Raw genomic sequence first — 21567 nt, forward strand, 5'->3', positions numbered from 1 at the left:
TAAATAAAAAAAGAATGTAGCCAATTCAAAAAAATCACATACAATTTTATATGTATCAGTTACATTACTAAAAATTAAAACAGAAATAATTAGTCTATTTTTTTGGCCATTAAGATTAATAGGGCTAGAAGACTTTTTAAATTCTTCAAAACTATTATTACATATTAAATAACAGATATTACTAAGCTATTAGTTGTTAAAAATGTTTGACTAGGAGAATTTTTTTTTAATTAATTGAAGATGACATACATACACATACATAAGTTGTACTTAAGAGATTAAATCACATTTACCTGATATCGAGAATATTTTCCATATGATCTGTAGTTTTTTTAGCGTGTTCAATAGCCGCAGCACTTGTTAGAGCATTTGTCAACATTTCAGCATATATTGCATCTTTTTTCTCACGTTCTTTATTTTTATTTACTGCTGTTAAAATTTCTCGTCTCACTTTCATCATCTCATTTTGAGACATGAAGGAGAGCTTTATAAAACGCTGTTTTATTCCAGATAGATGATTTAGCTGTAAATTTTTATAAAGCTATTATTTCAAGCATTGGAGTGCTCTAAACTTTGATAATACTATTAACTATCTATATATAGTACAGTGTAATAAGCAACCATATATACTGAAGTTTATATAGTTACTTAATTGTCTACAACCATATGATAGGAGTGACACATATAAAAATAATATTTATAAAAGTTTAAACAAAGGAACAGCACAAATTATAACAACAGTAGAAGTAATGCTAACCAAATCCAAATCTTCCTTTTCTATAACATCAATTTTGTGTATTGTGCCAGCAAACTTTTTAGATAAATACTGAATAACTTCTTGCTCACATTCCTTTCGTGCCATAATTAGAAAGTAGGGTTGAAACATAAGGGAAATTTTGAACCTTGAACCATCCATTTCTATAAAGTAATAATCCACAGCAGCCACCAATCTCTTGTCTTCATCAAGTATTTCAGCCTAGAATAACCAAGAGTAATAATTATATAATACAATTTTATTAGTATAGCTGCTAAATAACCATTAAGGTAAGGATTTAATTTGTTATCAATATCCATAGTTTTGAAGATTATTTTCCAAATAGCAGAGGAATCTAGAGGAATGTCTTCAATATTACTAACCAATAATTTAACATCTGTTATTATCAGGACACTGTAATTTATTTAAACAAAAGCAACTCATACCGTGTGCATATTAATTAGGTAACCGGTGCGCTCTTTAGTATCTCGTATTCTGTCGAAACCATATTTAGAATCAATTCTATCATTGTCTAATGCGTTACGAATACGGGACTCCGATGATTCTTCCCTAGAAATATTATTTCATCTTAGTATTGGATATATAAACAATTATAGAAAAAATGTACTTTCCTTACCTGGGACCTGAAGAAGATCCAACTTCTTTCTTTTGAGCCTCATTTTTATCGCTTTTAAATCTACCTGTATTTTGTAAAACCATTTCGATTTATGTATACTTTATTTTTAACGTTTATAAATTATTTTTCATCCTAAAGTAGTTTAAGAATTAAATTTCTAAAGTAAACAAATAGGAATTAGGAATATATCCAAGAGTAAATCTGTCAAAACGTAACAGAAATCACCGTAAATTTGTTTGGCGCCAAATTCTATAAGTAAACCATTCTTGACACAATCACGTTTGGCGACTAACATTTGACAGTATCAGCAGATAACATTGAATTCTTTTAAGTTTCAGCCTATTTTTGGCTTTATTTGGCTTTGGCGACTTTTTGGATGTTTTAGAGATGTTTTATAAACTCGATCCAACTTTTTCATCCGCAATGGAGTGATCAAATTATTAAAAAAGACCATACGTATAAATAGCGTACGAAATAAAAATATCAAAATGTAACTATTAATATTTTTTTATAGAAATAAAAATGAGTCTTTTATGGTTAACCTAACCTGACAAAGTTTAAGATTAAGACCCGTATTCTAAAACGTCAAACTTAAATCTAGTTTAGAAGATATGAAAGCGCTCAACGAACAAACGAAATACGAATAGAAATAAGCGCGGGAAACTTCGTTTATGGTAGACGTACATTTCAGGGTGGTGAAAATTTTATTAAATTTTATTAGTTAAATCGCCGAGGATAAGCTGGTACTTTTAATTTTCGTATTATATGTAATCTTTATATATATTTGTGTATAGTCGCATCGTATAGTCGGTAAGTTATTGTAAATATTGTATGAACGAGTATCATCCACCCGGGGGGATGATGGCCATATTGGCCTGAATCTCCTTGTGGGATCAAAAAGACCGGCAACGCACTCGCGAGCCCTCAGGTGAGCCTCCTGTCCGTTTGCCCCCTGTTCTATTAAAAAAAATTGTTGGTTAACAAAATGAAGTTGACAAAATGGATACGGATTTTTCGTTTTCATCTCAGACAAGTGAAGGAAGTTGCAAACGAACTCGGTATTTGCTCCTTTGTCAGCAGTGTAAGAAAATTAAGAAAAAGAAAGGTTGTGGTTGCGGTGATTATTGTCAGTGCGAAAGATTATGTAATATAGAAAATGAGTCAATTTTAATCAAAAAGGTTACTTCTAAACCTATATCTCAATCCATGTCATCTCCACACTCGCAAAATAATAATAATTGACGTAACACATCCTCTCAACCATCAACATCTTACACAGAAAATTAAAATATATCTTAAGACTTTAACGCGGGAAATTAAATCAAATAACACCAAAGCATAAATATACTGATATTGCTCCTTATTTAATACATGTTCAACGCATACAAAGTTAACCTGACGACGGGACCGTTCTCTATCCATTGTCAATTTTTTAAAGCAGAAAAAAATTGATAATATTAATCGGTATTCCCGGAAAAGTAAAGTATATATGATGAAACAGGTACGTAGTTGGATTTTCCGATTACAAAGACGCCAATAATTTTCTTAACTGCAGTCTTTCGGCCTTCCATTCAGTGGGAATTCAGCGTATCAAGAATGGGACTAGTTCGTGGGGTCCCTGTAGATTGACTTACTTTGACTTATTGTCCTATAACCCCTAGATGGGGCAGAGGGCCTCCACAGTGAGTTCCCATCGCGTTCGGTCTTGAGCCTTGTTTTTACCTCGCTCCGAGTCTTTCCGGCTCTCTTTGCCTCGTCTGCAACTGTTCGGCGCCAGGTTTGTTTGGGACGGCCACGCTTCCGCTTTCCTTGCGGATTCCATATAAAGCGCCTGCTTGGGAATATGATTCGGATATCTTCGGAGTGTATGGCCTATCCAATTCCATTTGCGTCGCTTGATCTGCTGGCTGATCGGGGTTTCTCGACAGCACTACCAAAGTTTCTCGTAAGACATCTTTTCAGTCTTTGGTGACCTTCCACGTTTCACACCCATAGAGCAGCATAGATTTGCAAAGGTTGCTCTGCCCTTGGCAATGCGCGAAGTGATGTCCTCTTCTGTACCTCCAGTTTCAGACACGACGTTTCCGAGGTAAACAAATTTTTGAACGCTTTCTACGTCCTCTACTCCCATCCGCAATGGGGTGCGATTCTCAACTCCAACACGTTCCAGGTCGTCCAACTTAGATTGCGGTGCGTGTGACTCAGCACACATAGGTCATCGGCATAATCCAAATCTTCTAAGATGTTGGTTAATCCCCACTCTATTCCGCGGCGCTGGTTCTGATGTGTGCGATGCATAATCTCGTCGAGAACAACCAGGAAAAGTAGTGGCGAGAGTAAGCAGCCTTGCCGGACGCCTGCGTGCACTTGAATATCGTCTGAGACGAGACCATTGTGAGTCACTCTACAAGAATAGTTCTTATAGCTGGCCTTAACTAGGTTAATTATCTTATAACTTATATCTTTCGCGGGGCACCAATGTTAGAGAGTCATGTAGAATACTGTAGATTGGCATGTAGAAAATAATATCTTATTATTATTTTTATTAATTTTCAGGATCACACTTTTCGATTCATGGCTAAATATTTATGGAATTATTATTCGATATTAAATTTAAAATAGCTCAACAGTTGGGAATAGTAGGTTGCGACCTATCGGGTAGTATTAATTCGATCCTATTCTATCCAAATATCGTTTGTATTTAACTTTATATTTGTATACTTTCCAAGAGAAAGAACACATTTATAAAGTTCTCCCAACATTTGGCTTCGCAGATTAGTTTCCATTACTTTGTAGGTGACAAACCTAAAACTTCTACGTCTATAAATTTATTTGTCAGTTGTCACTCACTACTATTTAATCACCATAATCTAGTGGTTCAAACTATTTGCAATTGAATTTTTAGTGAACTTAAGAATTAAGACCGATTGGCAAATTGCAACTTATATACAATTTTATTAATTTAATAAATTGTTATATAATAGATATAAGAGAAATAACAGTTTTTTAAACTGTCAGGTTTGTGTGGAAACTTAATTAGAACGTTCCCGGTAAAACTTTTACCATGGATAGTTCGTATAGTAGTATTGAAAACTCTTATTCAAGTATTGATAACTTGTCAAACAGCACAAAAGATCTGGGAAAGCTGGATATCAGTATATCAGAGCAGCTCGCTAGTTTCGGAAGATTGAGAATTTCAGCACTGACAAAAGCTGCAGAAATCAGTCCTTTAATTAAAGATGTAACAATTGGCCCTAGAAGTCCTTTAAAGAAAGAAAGAATTATTCAAGATACACAGCCACATTCTAAACCAGAAAAAGTTATAAACCTTCTAGAGGATAAGCTTGGTGATGGGGATTTAAGGCATTCATTACTAGTAAAAAAGTATGAAGCAAAACTTCAAGAGACATCCCAAGATCTATTTAGAAATTTAATAGAAAGAATGATGACAAATCATGCAGAAGCAATGGATACATATTGGAAGAGGCAACATGATGAATCACAACGTAAAACTTTGGAATTACGAGTTAGGAAGCTGCAAATGATTAAACAATTACGAGAAAGTGACAATATGTCTGTATTAGAAGAAGCAAAACTTGATGAACAGAGATGTCAACTTATAAATAGACAAACACTTGAAAACATGAATAAAATTTTGGCAGAACAAAATAAAGCTACTGCTAGATTTGCTAAAATTACCGATAGTCATACAAAAATTTGCATTTGTTACAATGAAATAATAAGTATAATCGAATCTGATGAGCTTGCTAAAGATATTGGATTAAAACATATGACAAGCTTAAATAATATTCTTAGTAATATGTCAGATATAATGAATTTGTGTAAAAGTGGTGAAATTACTGACAAAAAAGTTCAACAGTCTGAAGTTTTAGCATTAAATATGATAAATATTAAGGAAAAAATAATTATTGATTTAGATACTGCTAAGAATGAGCAGAAAAAAAGGATACAAGAAGAAGAGTTGAGAAAAAAACAGATTGAAGAAAAAAAGACTGAAGAAACTGAATTGCTTAAAAAACAACAGGAAGTTCAACAAACTAAGAAGTCTGGCCCCGTGTTTTACTCCGAATCAAATTATGCATACTATTTAGAACTTCAAAATTATCTTACAGAATATGAAGCTAAATATAAACAACTTTTAGAAGACAGTAATTTAAAAAAGTTTAAATTTGATTGTCAAAAAGCAGTAAATACTCCAATTAATGCATTATCCTCTGTGAGTGGCACTCATATGAGAAACACATTAGAGAAGTTAGCTAAACTGCTTCGAGGTGAAAAAGTTGAAATCTCAGATTCATATGTTTCTGCATCTCTACACCCCCAAGGCCTCTATTACTGCAATGCTCTTTTAGCAAAAAAAATTGTAAGACAAGGTGATCTTCTAGTTTCTAGTAAACCTGAGGCTGCATTCCCTCTAGCTGCTTTAGCTGTTGCACTGTGGGTTGAGTTCCCAGAATTTGGTAGACTTCTTGAAGCATACTTCCATAAACAATGTCCATATCTGGTCCCTATGTTTTTGCCACAAAAACAAGGACAAACAGATAGGGAGTTTTATTTGTCACGAGGATATATTTATAATGAAGATAATATAGTTGAAAAGCAAGATAAATTTCTTAAAAGAATATCTGGAATATTTAGATTAAGATGTGCTATTTGGATTGCTAAGACTCCATCATTTATATCTGCTTCTAACCCACATAGTCTGAGGCATGGTTGGAAATGGCTTGCCTCCTTTATAAATTTAAAACCTGAACCTGACATCTGTGCCACATTATTAAATGATTTCTTTAATGTTTGTGGATCTGAATTTTATAAGCACTATGGTAAACAGTTCACCAAGATTATAAAAATAGTAAGCACCGAGTATTTGGCAATTTTACAGAATATTGATGAAGGGGGGCCCAAAACAAGGTTGGAGGTATTTTTACAGAGTGTTCTTCAAAGTGGAACTATACCACCACCTAGTGGATTGCTACCTTCTAACCTTTGGTAGACCAATTAAAATCACATGAATAATTTTGATGAATTTGACATTAAACATATTTAGGTGCATGTGTGTAAAACAATGAATAAAGTGATTCAGTTATGATTATACTTATTCATAATTTATACTACCTTTCCGCGTACTAGACTATCTTATGCTAGTAATTCTGTTTTAGGAATAGGGATACTTTTCTTTAATGAAATCCCAGAGGCGGTTTTATCTCTGGTTTTTAATAAATTTTAGGAATGTATTAAAGAGAAGCTGTATAAAAAAAACTATAACTATAAAATTAACGATTACCTAGTCAAAAGGCCCGGGACTAGAGCTAGACAAGAAGACAGGCTACTTCTAATTATTTGCGATATTTGTTTTAAAATAAGTGTTGTTTGTCATTATCTATGATGATTTGCATTTTAAAAGAGCACCAAGAGTTTTTTTACGCCGGCTTCTCTCGGCCTACACCCTCTGTCTTCTTTGCCAATGAGTAGGGATGTCTGCGATACAAATTTAATGATGTGGAAAAAGTGATACCTGTCTCTTCTATTTCATAATAAACATATTTTTTTAGCCTATAATATTTTATAATCCTAACAAAACCGTTAATCGACATTTACGACAATTATTCGGCAATAACGCTACTCTGTGAACTTAGCTGTTATGTTTTATTTACTTGCTGTCAATGTCAATCAACTCACGATTGGTCTTTCATCAATTGAGGTTTTCAAATTTCAATACAATAACTTATTATTTTACTAATTACACACAGTTATAACTTATAGTCTAGCATTATATATATCTCAAGTAATATGTGAGAATTAGAAACACTATATTATCAAACAGCTTTAACATCGTTAAGATGTCGGGTATTTAAAACAAACTACTGTATACTTTTTAATAGCTGGTTACAAAATGGGTACTAAGTGTTGGAATGATAGTTTTATGGCAAGATACTCCGCGTTTAACCCCTATCGTTTGATACAGAGAGAATGTGGTTTTCCTAAACCAGTTGGTAGCGATGATGCTGTAGCCCGCAGTTTATACTGTGGGATGAAACCAATTGCTTCGTGGGACTGCGATCAATATAACGCTCTTCCTACTGGTGGTGTTTTTAACCTTGAATTTTCCCCGGAAGGGTAAGGACATTCACAAGCCTTGAAAGTACATTTACATTCTTAGATATAGCAATGGCTTTGTTATTTAATCAAATTTGTTCATGCATAGAAAAATGTAGGTCTTCTGCACATTGAAAAACATTGGTGTATTAATAGGACATCTTTTTCAGATCACTATTAGTTGCAGCATGTGAGAAGAAATCCATACAAATATTTGATCCTCTTACTCACCAGAGAATATATTCTGTTAATGGGGCTCATTTAGATTGTGTTAACTGTGTTAAGTGAGTATTTGTAATATTAAGTACTTTCAAGAACTTAGTAACTACATTCTTTTATAATTTGATTTCTTCAATGTTTAATATTTTCAGATTTCTTGATGGCCGAATGTTTGCTACATGTTCAGATGACACAACAATTGCCTTATGGGATGTTCGTCACTTAAAGAAAAAAATACGGTCACTTTTAGGACATTCAAATTGGGTTAAAAATATAGAATTTTCTGTTAAAGACAAACTTCTAGTCACCTCTGGATTAGATGGAAGTATCTATACATGGGATATTAATTCGTATACAGAATTTAATCTAGTTTACCAAAGAGTATTTCATGCATCAGGTTTGATGCGGTGTAGATTATCTCCTGATGCTAAGCAAATGGTTATGTGTACCACAGGTGGACTTCTTGTAATTATTCATGATTTGAACTTATCTATGTTGGCTCAAGACTTGCATGGTTTCAAGGTAAATAATAATTTTTGAGTTTAAATGATTATAGCTAAATTTAGCTTTTTGAAGAACACAATTTTTTTATCTTACTTCATTTTTGTTTTTCTATAGGATACATAAATAGAAATTTATTTGTTTAATCTTTACAGCCAAACTTGTATAGGTTAATGCAAATGAGCCGTCAACTCATACCCATAGCAGCAATGTATGATCATTTGTTTGATGTCAAAAGAACAGAGAATAGAGTGGAGTTTGTATCAGACTTTCCGGATGGAAATGATGCAGAAGTTGTAAGTGCATTACAGGTAAGCTTTTATTAATTATTAGCTGTTAAATGTATGTAATAAACTTCAAAATATTTAAGAGGAATGTTAGCCTTGTATTTGAACAAGCAATTAGTTTAATTTTGGTTAACTATGCTTTATATTTTCTTATTTGTAATGATATTAAAACTGAATTAGAATTATAATATGAATAAGCTGTACAATTAAAAGGAGGCAATTCTGTATTCTATAAGCAAAATATGATTAATTAAGTTACTTAAGAAATTTAGTAATGTATAGCACTCAAAGGTTTGTTGTTCCGTTAGATTATGATTGTAAATATTTAGTAAAGATTTTTTGGTTTCATTTATTAAAGCACAAATCTACTTAAGTTAAGGGATGTCACTTCATACTTTTTAATTACATACTTAATATAATTACAGATACACCCTCAAGGTTGGAGCGCACTTAGTAGAAACATCAGTCACGATGATAGGTCTGAGGTCAGTTTTTGTAAAGAACCTTTTTTAAAAGTATATATATAAGGAGCTATGTAACTATTACCTATAGATACACACATTCATATATTAATCATAATCAATTCATTTAAATAAAATCAGTATAGTTTATATATTTTTTTGTACTTTTGTACATCAAGTCAGATAGATGAAATGAGTAACAAAAATATATATTCAAAAATAATGCAGTAAACTACACTTTTCCTTACTCACTGTTTTTCAGACATACAATATTAATTAAAATACTATTTAATTAATGAGAAATATTAATTTTCTGTATTATTATTAGTCTCTATGGTATATAGTTATGTACTATATTATCTAACTTATATAATTTTAAAATTTTCTAGTACTCCTGTTATGCTACTTGTTTACTAATTAATATGTTTCTTCTAAATGAATTTTACAGTGGTCATGTATCCATGATATTCAACCACACGCCCCTACTTCCGATAAGAGCGTTCGTGATTCTTCTCCCCCTCCGCCGCCACCCCCTCCCGCGACTCGTCGGCCTGTCCCGAGAAGAACCCCGCGTCGACGAACCAGGCCATATAGATCACCAAGACCTATGGCATCAGTTACGCCAGTACCGTAAGTAATCAAATAAAATTATTGTCAGCGGTTGCAGAGACCTTCTTTCATCTGGAATAGTTTCGTGTTTGTTGTTAATATTGCCGACATGAAATCGTTAATAGAGATTGCGAAGTCTGAACTGAAGGCCACGAATTGTGTCCTTCAAAGCGATAGCTTCTCATAAGTATCTGTGTAATTTACGTTTAAAGTGGTAATTTGTCTTGAGACTTCAAGATATTGCGCAGACAGTTAATTCACGACTCGACGGTTTTTAATAATGAAAAATATATTTAATTAATGAAATGACCAGAAAAAACGGTACAATAAAGCGTCATTATCATTATTTTTACGGTCGAATTAAAATAAATGTATCGGTGAATAGAACTGGGGATCGGTCTCGCGAGAGGCGCGAGCGGGAAGAGGAGAGAGTTACGGAGCGGGAACCAGACCCTGAAGCGGGGCCTAGTTCGGGCGAAGCAGCTCAACCGCCAAGACTGGGCTTGGTGAGTTGATTAATAACTGAGCATACAATTTTTCACTAGATAATTTAATGTTTCTATGGAATAGTATTTTTGTTTCAATTCTATTTTATTGTTTTAATCTCATGGGTTATTTGTTAAAATCTAAATCTGTCCTATTATATCTAGTTAGGTTTCAAAACGTCTGCATTTTCTATATCTATTACGCAATGTTGTATTTATGTATTTTAGATATGTTTATCTGTTCCCACTAAACCCACGTTTACTCTGTTAGACTCTGTAGTAGATAGATATACTCTTAAGTAATTTTTTGTATATTAAATTTACAATTTCTATCCAGGGGTTATCGAGTATCCAAAATGACGTATGGGAAGCGTCAATTACGATCAAACAGCATAGACTGCTTCAAGAGATGTATAGCAGGTAAAGTGTTTTATTGTATGCTCACAGTTATCAATCAACTATGTACGGTTTAACGGCATTTTTCATTTTTAAGCAAGTTCTTTGTTGACAATGTACCTCGGTCCAACTCAAAGATGAGATGGTTAATACAGGGGCCAGGTGGGTCGTAACTTCAATATGCAGCGAATCCTGGGTGTCAATACGGGTATAACTCCGCCCGCCGCGCTTCGCCCTCGCCCGCTGTCTTTGTATCCGCGCCCTGCTCGCGCAGAGGCTGCTCGCCTATTGCCGAGCCCACAACCTGCTTTATCTAATGACGCCATCTACTATAGGTTAGTTAATGGGAGAAATGTTAAGTTTATTTGTACTTAATTAAAATTTCTATTAATTTAGTGCCGTTCTTTCTGGTCTTGTAATATTTTTTTTATATATTAGGAATTAATATTTTTAATTTTGTTTATAAATGCATATTTTAATTTCACAATTAATTGTATTATTAAAGCAGAACACTGCCTTCAACTTCCGGCCAAACTCCATCGAGTGCGAGAGAGAGGGATAGTGTGAGTGAGGGGGAGGATGAAACGAGACATTACCGAATTCACCAAAATAAAGATAGACTGCTCTATCATATAGAAGAGACCAATGAAGGAAAAGGATTTATTAAGGTTAACTATGTTTTTGTTTTTTTCTTCCGTAAGATCTTCATGGGGTATGGGGACAATATTTTCGGTTTAGTTGTCGAAAGAGGAGACTTCGACACACCCCTGACTGCGTGCCCGATAGGCTAGTATGTAGGGGTCAAAAAAAATGGGATATGAGGCTGAAACATATTCTATTTTTAGTCTATTTTATTGACCAAACTTCGAAGTGAGGATCCTGATCATTTCCCAGAAACATTAAGCCAATGAGGTAAAAGTTATCGTAATGAAGTTCAAAGGTTATTAGTAGTCAGACAGTTTTAGTAAATCAAAGTTTTAAAAAAATAAAGTCCTGTTAAAATCACAATTTTATACCATTGGCATAGAAAAATATCTCCTTGCAGGAATTATGCTATTCAGCGGACGGTCGACTCGTATGTTCACCTTTTGGCCGCGGCATGCGTCTTCTTGCCTTGAATGACTCTTGCAGTGAACTGTCACATTGTGTTCAAGACCAGACCTCTCCGGCTCAAATGGTTGAGATTGGTCAGAGCCTGGGCATACACCAGGATTTAGTTGTCAGCTCCAAATTTAGCCCTCGTCATCATCTCCTAGTTACCGGATGTCTTGATGGGAAAATCGTCTGGTATGAGCCCCATAGTGGTGAGGCACTGTATTAAGTATTTAGGTTATAATACTTTTACGATCCCACAGCAATATTTGGGGCTTCCTACGATATCCGGGTGCTATACTCAAAATACCAGTAGAAAACCAATTAAACTTTTTCCCTCACACACTAGTCAGGTCACACTAGTATTGTGAGTATGTGGACATTATGTGCATGTTTCAAAATATATATCAAGTTGTTATCTAGTCTTGAGCACTGCCAGAACTTATTAAATAATCTTGAAACTACCTTCTATGATATTTTTAGTTATAATCCTTAATTGTGACTGCCCATTTTACTTCGTCCAATTTAAAGCATATATATAGAAAAAAAACCAAGGTGCCTAAAGATAGAGTGAACGAAGTAATAATTAAAAAATAAGTTCATGGATAATAATTTTTTTCACAATATAAATATTTTCGTTGAACTGTCACCCATTTAGTTTTTATTTAGGCCCCTTTTCTATGGCATTCTTTTAAGAGCTGTCTTACCATTGCCTCTTTAACAAGTGTGACACATTAACTGACGCTCAAGACGAGATGGTGACTTTTAATACTAATTGGCCTAAGTAAAACTGGATTTTTTGCCATTTCCTATTTTCAGTACTATCTTAAGATAATGTTTTCAATACTATTGATGAGAGCAATATTGGATTGGAATGTTTCATCTCGCAATATAGAAACAATTATATTTTTTTAGCATATTGACAACTATTAATGTAAGATTGGCTTAAAAAAAGATAAAGCTAAGCAATTATCAAAAAAAATACTTTAATTACTTGTAAATGCTTTGTACTTAGGGTTATATTGTACGAGTGCAAGCTTATGACACTTTACACCCTGTATATATCTGATCATCAATTTTGTGTTTGCTTGCAAACTCATAAAACTGCAAAATAAAATAGTTGTATAATGTCTCAACTGCCATTTTTAAGTTTTTTATTGGCATTTAATTTGTACATAGTTAATTGGATATGAATTATAACAGCATTTTCTGCAACAATATATTATATATCTACATAAATTGGTATAAAATATTTAAGCTAAGTTTTTACATGAAATAAACTGGACTGTGAATATAGTGTATTATTCAAATATGCCCTCCTTCTTTAAGTTTCGCGACAAGTGTGTCAACATCTGGCACAACAGCTCCAGCTTGCCTTACAGGTGGATCTTCAACAGAAATGATTTTAATTCTGGGTGCCAAATCTACTCCAAGGTCTTTTGCTGGCACTTTCTTCATGGGTTTCTTTTTGGCTTTCTGAAATATAGCAACAAAATTTTTAAATTACTAATTGCACCTCTACTATCATGCAGTACTATAACAATTTCAAATAACAACAAAGCTTTATATTTCAAGAAACATCAGATCACAGCATTATAAGTATAAAAGTATATATATTTACCATAATATTGGGTAGTGTTGCATATCTTGGCTCATTTAATCTGAGGTCAGCACTAATTACAGCTGGTATTTTGGTCTTGATTACCTCCAGACCACCATCAATTTCCCGAGTTACTGTCAATCCAGCATCTGTTTTCTCAACCTAAAATTAACTGACTCAATATTAAAATGACGATGATATAGTTTTTTAATACGGTTGCTCAAAAACTCGCGTATTGCAGGGACATATAGCGTTGTGGGCTATTTTTTTACCTTTTCCGCACTCGTGCGTTCTCTTTCTCAACTATCAAAACAATATCTATTAAAAAGAAAAAACCAACATGTTTTTGATTCATGCAAATATTTCTAAAAAGAAGCAACTAATTTGTTTCAATATCAGACTTTTATTTGATTCAATGAGTTAGGTTAGGTTTTAGTTTAATTTCATACAATAAAAACATCTACTGAAGACTTGGCTGTATGGGCATAGTTCCCTTTGCCTACCCAGAATGGGTGAAAACAAAAAAAAAACTCTGCTTATATTTTTTTTTATAAAATAGGGAGCAAACGGGCAGGAGGCTTACTACTCTTTTACGGTCTTTTACCACTTTTCAAAAATGTTCTAGCGAGTTAAGTTGTTGATCAGTACATGTGTGAAATTGTCATTGCAACATGTTCCGACTGTCAACTCTTTGCAATAACAGGCTTTCCGCACTCGTAATTAAATATACTATTACAATACACTTTTTTTTGAAAAGTTTTTGCTATTTAGAAAAGTAGTTTTTATTTTTAAATTAAATATGCCTGACACATAAAATGTAGTTTTTGGTTTGTGGTGGATAACTTATGCATTTAATATAAAAAAATATATTCCAGTAATCATGATATTGAGAATGATTTTTTTAAAATAAATAGTTATGTAATTATGTTAGAATTTAATACAGTTTTTACTGTATTAATATTCATATAAGATAAGCACATTTGTAGAGGTGGCCTTGGGTTCTATCTATTATTGTTTATTTAAAGATAATAAAATTTATATAATGGATTACATCATACCTTAGATGCAAATGTAGCCTGGGGCCAATCTAATAATGCTGCAGTTATTTGTGCCGTTTGATTTGAATCATCATCAATTGCCTGTAAAATAAGAAAATCTTTAGAACTATTTCTGACTTATGTGATATTAAAATATATTAAACTGTATAATATGGTTGAAATTTATAAGTTTTTGGTTTAAAATAAATTAAATTAAAATACTTACTTTCTTTCCAACGGTGCTAATTTAAGCAGATAGCAATAGAATTATATAAATATAACTTTAAGATACAAATATTAATTAAATAATTGTAATTAATTAAATACCTGTTTTCCAACTATAACTAAATCAACCTTTTCATCTTGTGAGAGTTTAGCCAGTATTTTAGCAACATGTAGTGGCTGCATTGTTTCATATTCAGGGCCAGTGACTTCAACATGGATTGCACGGTCAGCACCCATAGCTAAGGCTGTTCTCAATGTTTCCTGTAGTTATAAAAAAATAAAAACCAAAGTAACCAATAATTTAATAAGTAATATGGATCGTAAAAAACAGTAACAAACATTGACTAAATTAAGAACTTTAATATATTATAAGCCACTGACTTATAAATTTAAGTTTTAAGCTACATAGAAGTCTTTGAATATAATTTTAGTGGATGTACTAAAAAGGCCAGCAACACACTTGAGTGCCTTCTTCTTTGAGTGTCCATGAAAGATGTTATCACTTAACATCAGATGAGCCCCCAATTGTTTGCCCCTATTCTATACAAAAACTAACCTGAGCCTGAGCAGGTCCGCAAGACACGGCGATAACCTCCTGAGCTATCTTTTTTTCTTTAAGCCTCACGGCTTCTTCTACAGCAATTTCGTCAAATGGGTTCATTGAATGTTTCACTCCATCAGTTACAACTCCACTTTTGTCTGGTTTAACCCTTATCTAAATAAAATTGTTACATTTCAGAATAAACTATTAGTGGTTGCGGTAATATGATTAAAACTTTAAATATAAAACCAAGTATGTTTCTATCTCAGAAATGTTATAAATAAATTTGATATTGAAATGAACAAGTAACCTTTGAACTCTTACTTTTACTGCATAGTCGATTACTCTCTTAACTCCGACAAGTACTCGAGCCATTTTGGGTCAATAACTTTTTATTAAAATACGGAATTACTCGAAACAAGAACGACCAAAACTTAGACTAAATTTTCAACAAATTTTATTTGTTGAAAATCCGACAAGTAGATTGATAAATTTCGAACTTCGAAAGTTTTTTTGAATATCAAATTTGTCATGCTTGACAGTGATAACACAACACACAACGTAGTTAACTGACATTTAAGTCTTTAGAACGGTTAATCAGCATAACATCTTCAAAAAAGGGTGCACAATAAAATAATACATTTTTAAATGATAAAATTAATATTTAAAATGAATATCCATTGACTGTATCGAAAAATAAAAGGATATAGATATTTATTAAACTATACTTAATACTTCCAGAAATACGGAAATTTTAAAATCTTAAACAGATATTGATGAAATGAATTTTGTTTCAAAAGTTTAAAAGAGGATATGTGAAACATATTCACTTCACTTCACTTTATTTTTAATGGCGACTTCCGTGTAAATCACAATTCCGCAAATATCACGTTCTAAGTCTTAACACGGTGAGGATATGTTTGATAGATTCAATTTAATCTAAGCAGAACCTAAAACAAAGATGACGTCACAATAAAGACAACACACACAGACATATAATAATCTATACAAGAGGTTAATATATATACTCGCCCGGGCCCGGCGTGGGACGCCAACCCTCTTAGTTAATAATGTCCCTTTTTAAAAAGGGGAGACTTCGACACTCCCCTGCTAGCTACTCGGTCACATATCTGACTGTGTGCCCGATAGGCTAGTACTAAGAGTTCCTTAAAAAAATATATATATACTACAAGGTATGGAGGGGAGAATCTTATTTATAACTTTAACTTATTAACAGAATTAAATTTCCCTAAAATTTTAACGATATGGCTGGATGGGAGGGAAAGTAAGGGATTTAAGGTTACATGGACGAGGAAAATTTGGAGTGGGTCCAATAACAAGTCATTCATTGAAGAACAGTTAAAAGGTATATGGTCTGACGAGCCTTCGTCCATACTACACTCACAGCACTGTCTTTAATTTTAATTTTGGCTAGATGAACGGGAGTACAAGCGTGCCGTGTACAAAGACGACAGATTATAGACGTGACCTTTTTGCTTAAAATTATGTTTAAAAAACCACGGCGAAGAAAGGATTGAATATTGGCATAGTGCCTGCCAGTTTATTCTTTATAAGATTGCAAATTAGTAGTCCAAGATTTTAAAAGGTGGGAGTGCGCAAGAGCTGTTAGGTCGTGGGCTGAGATTTTAGGTCCGCAGAAAATAGCACAAGATTCAGCAGTTTCATTACCCGCTATACCACAATGACTCGGTATCCATATAAGTACAATATGAATGCAAAAGCTTCACCTGAAAAGAAGGAGGTCAAAGGAGGAAGTTTATAGCTTAATACTATTTTTTATGAAGGGACCCATACAGCCGCAACAATACACTAACTACTGGGAAACTTGGAGGCATCGGTGTACATCGGTAACCAACCCTGCCAGTCTTATTAATTTGAGATATAAACTTTATCAACTTGAGCAATATACTTAATTAAGTTGAGCAATAAATTTTATAAAATTGCGCATTTATTTAATAAAGTCTCAAGTTATAGCAAGACAAACAATGAGCACTTCATTTTTATATCTATGGAAAAACGATTTACCTTTATTGCCACTCAGCTTTAGTAATTTGAAATAATTATTTAAGCTTATATGTGAGTATACTAAAAATGTAATAAAACAATATATTTTTAATAGTTATTTATTTTATTATTGAAGTACAATGTATAATAGGTTAAAAGGAAACCTCTTAAAGATATAATCCTTCAGGTGTTCCTTCTTTTTTACGATATAGGACACTTTCTTTTGACTTCTTAAAATCTTCATTAGTGACTTTCATACGCCGTTCTCGCAAGGCCATTAGACCCGCTTCCGTACATATAGCCTAGAAATGAAAATATATCATAACAAAATTTCTAGTGATACTAATATTAAGAATTTAGTAGATTTACATAAGATTTTTTGATACATAAACTCACTGACAGTTCATGCTGAAAAAAGTTTAATATTACACGAAAAAATTACAATCTCTATTTGAAAAACTTTGAGTTCCAGTTTTAGAGCCTTAATACAATTGATACCTTTATATCAGCTCCTGAGAGATCATCCTTAGACATAATAAGTTCTGACAAGTTTACATCATCAGCTAAAGTCATTCTAGATGTATGAATGGTGAAAATACGACGCTTGGTCTTTTCATCTGGCAGTGGGAACTCAATCTTCCTGTCAATTCGACCAGGACGAATCAGAGCTGGATCCAAAGTTTCTATACGGTTTGTTGCCATTATAACCTATTTATAAAATATTTAATCATTACAGTATAGTAAGAAAAGTATGATGTGTTTCAGTTTAAGATCTTCTAAATTTTCAAATAGGGAGCGTTCTGAATTTTTGGAGATTCTAGACCCCCCCCCATAAAACGCTGCCGTAACGTTTCGTGACCAGCCCCCGTGACTCTTTATACCTAAAACTTACCATTATGTAGTGTTAAATACTGGAAAGTGGAAAATAATATTAACTATAACTTAATTCAATCCCCGCCCTGCAAGGAACCCCTGTACAAGAGGAACCCCCCCCCCCCCCAAATTCATTACGTAATAAACGAACTTGAACGCTCCCATACAGCAAAATAAAACAAATGTTTACACCAGACAATTAACCATTTCTTTGTCTTGACTCTAATAAACTTTAGGCTTTAAAGATTCAAAGTACAATGGGAGATCCATTATTATGGATATATTTCTGATCGTATGATTTATAAAGAAGTTGTTAAGAATAATCTAAGTAACTATTTACTTTAACATCTCCTCTGGAGTCAAATCCATCTAGTTGATTCAGCAACTCTAACATAGTTCTTTGAATTTCCCTTTCTCCTCCTGAGTTAGAATCATAGCTGGAACAAAAAATATATATTTCTTTTATGTAAAAATTATTATTAACAATGTGATATAAAACAAAAATTGTAAGTTTATTAATACAGACCGCTTGGTGCCTACTGCATCAATTTCATCAATAAAAACAATAGATGGTGCATGTTCTTCAGCGACTCGGAACAATTCACGTACCAATTTTGGTCCATCACCCTGAAATACAAATTAGAAACTTTAATTTACCATAATTATGTCTTGAAAACTGTGCTATATTTCAATGTAACAATATATTTTAATTAACATTCTTAACTATATTGTTGAAGTATAACTAATTAATAAATATATAAATAATCAGATTACCAAGTATTTCTGGATAAGTTCAGATCCAACAACACGAAGGAACGTAGCTGAAGTTTGATTAGCAACAGCCTTTGCTAGCAAAGTCTTTCCTGTTCCTGGTGGACCATACAAAATAACACCTTTTGGTGGTTTGATACCCATTTCCTCATAATACTCTGGATGAGTCAGAGGCAGCTCAACTGACTCCTAAAAAAACACAGAAAATACATATATAACCTATTTAAATGTCTTATCTCTTAGATTAAATAGGAATTTAATTATACTGGCAGATACATTTAAAAATTATATATGTGTTTAGATATAATGTTTATATATTATATCTAAACAGTAGTACATATGAAATAGTTTTATAAAAACAGTTGAATTTAATAATAAGATATGCATAAAACCTAAGAGCCAAATAATTCAAAACCACCTAGAAAGAAGAACTTAAAAGATTTTACACCTCAATTGTCTTTAATTTAATGTTGTAGTTTTATTAACTAGGTCGCTTTAATTTAACTTAGGTCGCTCACTACTATATTACATTTTTATAGGTAAAAAAAATCCCCCTCTAGCCTATAGCATCTGAAAATACCCACTCTTCAAGGACACTATAAAAATGACTATTGTATATCTAATGTATCTGTACCTTTATTTCCTGAATTTGGGTATCAAGACCTCCAATATCAGCATAAGTTTCCTGAGGTGCTTTCTCCAGCTTCATCACAGACACCATGGGGTCTGTGTCGTCACCTAACACACCCACGACGGCATGAACCTAAAATTAAATAAACAAATTTACCTGACACGAAAGGTATATGGTGAAATACAGTCACATTTCAACAACAAAATTAGAGTGATGATAAAAATTATACAATACTGTCAACTTAATATTATTCATTTAACAGCAATTATGTAATAGGAGGCAAACGGGCACGAGGCTTACCCGATGTTAAGTGATACCGCTGCGGACACTCACATTGACAGAAGGCTCGCGTTGCCTGCCTTTTAAGTCGCCCTTTAATCGATACGCTCTTTCCGTTGGTTCGGAAATACTTCAGTGGGTAGCTGCTTCCACATGGTGGTGCGCGGCAAAAACTGCCTTAGAAAACACACAGTTGTGGAACGACGGACGTCGAGGTACTCAGCTGCAGGTATTAATCTGAACACTCTCCATGATAAATGCGGTAGAAGATGAAGAGACCCCACATCTCTACGTAATGCCAAGGAATCAAGGTGCACAGAAAGTGATTGGTCGTCGACGGTTCGAATGGCTCTTCGTTGAATACGGTCAAGTGGAAGGAGCTGGTACTAGGGAGCTCCCGCCCAGAGGTGATAACAGTATTCCATCCATGTGGGGCAGAATTTGCGCTTTATAGAGTTGCAAGCGATGGCCCGCAGTGAAGTACCGTATCACCTTGCTGAGCACATCAAGCTTTTTTGAGGCTAATTTAACCTCCACCTCCGGGTGCTGAGTGTCCCAGTGGTAGACGCCCAGAGGGGTATTCCCCACGGCGAGCGCGTGTGGTACCCCCCTGGAGTAGATTCTGTTTCTTCTGCACCTTCATATTTCTTGTGGAGGGGGGACGATGGGCTCCGGGGATCTCTTTTACCACACGAAACGCGAGTACAAGAAGGTGACCTTCTTTACCTTTCATATTACTTTACGCCAGTTTTCTGAAAGACAGTGGTAATGCCCCGCTTGTGCCTGCCCTAGTAAAGTGTTTAAAAGCATATACGTAAAATCATGAAAACAACTAATATACTTTTTATTAGGTGTGTGTGATTAAACAAGAGCTAATTATTTAACAACTAATTACCATACCTTGTGATTCAATAATACAGAGCAGCCAGGCTCCAACTGATCTTTGTCAACAAATGATAAAATGCTAACATAGTGTTCACTGCCAACAGATGTAGACACAATAGCATGATTGTCATCTATGATTTCCTCCAAGTTACCCACTGACATAGGTGTTCCTCTTAGGTCATCAACCTAATAGTGAAAACAAATGTATGAAATTAAGTATATCATGAACATTTTACATACAATAAATAAAATCTGTGATTATGAAAACTTTAAAGTAACAATTTATACCAATTCAACCCATTTATACAGATTCTAAGTTACTAATGAAAATACTTTTCAATTACCTTTGATCTTTCTTCCTCAATTTTTTCTTCTTGAGGCTTAAGCCGTTCTTGGTTACGAATAAACTCTTCCTCCATTAAGAGATAATCTTTAATTCTTTCTAGTTTTAAAAGTTTTAGCCTACACCGCGTATGCGGAGTTACTTGTGGTAGCTTTAGTGCGGCATCAGGACCCTTAGCTTTACGCTTCTTTTTTCCAACTCTTGTAGGAATTGGAGGCTCATACTTCTTCTTTTTGTCTTTATCATCCTTTTTATCACCACCGCTACCACCTCCAGATTGGTTTTGACCCTAATGCAAATAAAGAACTAAGTATGTATAATAATAAGTAATGTAGACCTAAATGCAGAATGCAAATTCATTAATCATTTATAGATATTCATATTTAAAACGTACCATATTCCTTTATAACAATATTGTTCTTTGTTTTTCTAGTTCCTCTTATTTATTTTCTCTTAATGTTCACAAACCATGAGAAATTAAAATGCTGACATTTTCATTTTGACAGTCTGTCGTACCGTACCATTACAAAGCGAAAAGTACGTTTTTAAAAGTGTAGTCAGATACGAGGCTTTTCGAATTTAACTACAACCTTTCTGTCCATAGTTGTATTTTTAATCTGTGATTTATTTACATTGAATTATTTTTAAATAGTGGCACGATGGCAGTATTTCATCAAATTATGTTTTATATAAAAATAAATAATATTAACGCCGTTCAAGATTTTGTCTGTAGAGTGCACGTACATAACGATCGATGCTTATAAGTTGCTATTACCATTACATTAATTAATACTACCGA

The 21567-nt window shown here is 33.5% G+C and overlaps 5 protein-coding genes across 7 annotated transcripts in view; 2 read left to right on the plus strand and 3 right to left on the minus strand.

Annotated features, from left to right (window-relative positions):
* LOC123718092 (DNA polymerase epsilon catalytic subunit 1) overlaps positions 1-1840 on the minus strand; it is a 45167-nt gene extending 43327 nt beyond the window's left edge. The window contains exons 1-4 of the mRNA XM_045674478.1: positions 1392-1840; positions 1201-1324; positions 758-976; positions 294-523 (exon numbers count right to left, since the gene is read on the minus strand). Coding sequence (XP_045530434.1) covers positions 294-523; positions 758-976; positions 1201-1324; positions 1392-1474 — 656 coding nt within the window. The 5' untranslated portion in view covers positions 1475-1840. The remainder of the gene's footprint in view (positions 1-293; positions 524-757; positions 977-1200; positions 1325-1391) is intronic.
* Positions 1841-4267: 2427 nt separating this feature from the next.
* On the plus strand, positions 4268-6504 carry LOC123720610 (mRNA export factor Gle1). Its single transcript, XM_045677298.1, has one exon. The coding sequence runs from the start codon at positions 4456-4458 to the stop codon at positions 6403-6405; it is 1950 nt and encodes a 649-aa protein (XP_045533254.1). The 5' UTR covers positions 4268-4455; the 3' UTR covers positions 6406-6504.
* A 589-nt stretch (positions 6505-7093) lies between these two features.
* On the plus strand, positions 7094-12023 carry LOC123719947 (DDB1- and CUL4-associated factor 10 homolog). Of its 3 annotated transcripts, none has more exons than XM_045676288.1 (11): positions 7094-7529; positions 7679-7792; positions 7880-8249; positions 8384-8539; positions 8941-9000; positions 9425-9606; positions 9971-10091; positions 10408-10490; positions 10622-10801; positions 10972-11134; positions 11512-12023. In XM_045676288.1, the coding sequence occupies exons 1-11, from the start codon at positions 7306-7308 to the stop codon at positions 11785-11787; spliced, it is 1929 nt and encodes a 642-aa protein (XP_045532244.1). In that variant the 5' UTR covers positions 7094-7305; the 3' UTR covers positions 11788-12023. The 3 variants fall into 3 exon arrangements, with proteins under 3 accessions (XP_045532244.1, XP_045532245.1, XP_045532247.1); XM_045676289.1 differs by having other exon boundaries at positions 10975-11134; XM_045676291.1 differs by lacking the exons at positions 9971-10091; positions 10408-10490; positions 10622-10801.
* Positions 12024-12560: 537 nt separating this feature from the next.
* Positions 12561-15489, minus strand: LOC123719948 (electron transfer flavoprotein subunit beta). The gene is made up of 6 exons (XM_045676292.1): positions 15286-15489; positions 14977-15135; positions 14523-14681; positions 14217-14297; positions 13180-13320; positions 12561-13034 (listed from the first exon to the last, which is right to left on the minus strand). Exons 1-6 carry the CDS (start codon positions 15334-15336, stop codon positions 12864-12866), a joined length of 762 nt encoding a protein of 253 aa, XP_045532248.1. The 5' UTR covers positions 15337-15489; the 3' UTR covers positions 12561-12863.
* A 1602-nt stretch (positions 15490-17091) lies between these two features.
* On the minus strand, positions 17092-21301 carry LOC123720439 (26S proteasome regulatory subunit 4). The gene is made up of 9 exons (XM_045677043.1): positions 21163-21301; positions 20770-21057; positions 20441-20611; positions 19265-19393; positions 18634-18819; positions 18386-18486; positions 18200-18296; positions 17485-17694; positions 17092-17288 (listed from the first exon to the last, which is right to left on the minus strand). Exons 1-9 carry the CDS (start codon positions 21163-21165, stop codon positions 17154-17156), a joined length of 1320 nt encoding a protein of 439 aa, XP_045532999.1. The 5' UTR covers positions 21166-21301; the 3' UTR covers positions 17092-17153.
* Positions 21302-21567: the final 266 nt, after the last annotated feature.

Source organism: Pieris brassicae, chromosome 2, assembly GCF_905147105.1.
Source record: "Pieris brassicae chromosome 2, ilPieBrab1.1, whole genome shotgun sequence".
Classification (NCBI taxonomy): Eukaryota; Metazoa; Arthropoda; class Insecta; order Lepidoptera; family Pieridae; genus Pieris; species Pieris brassicae.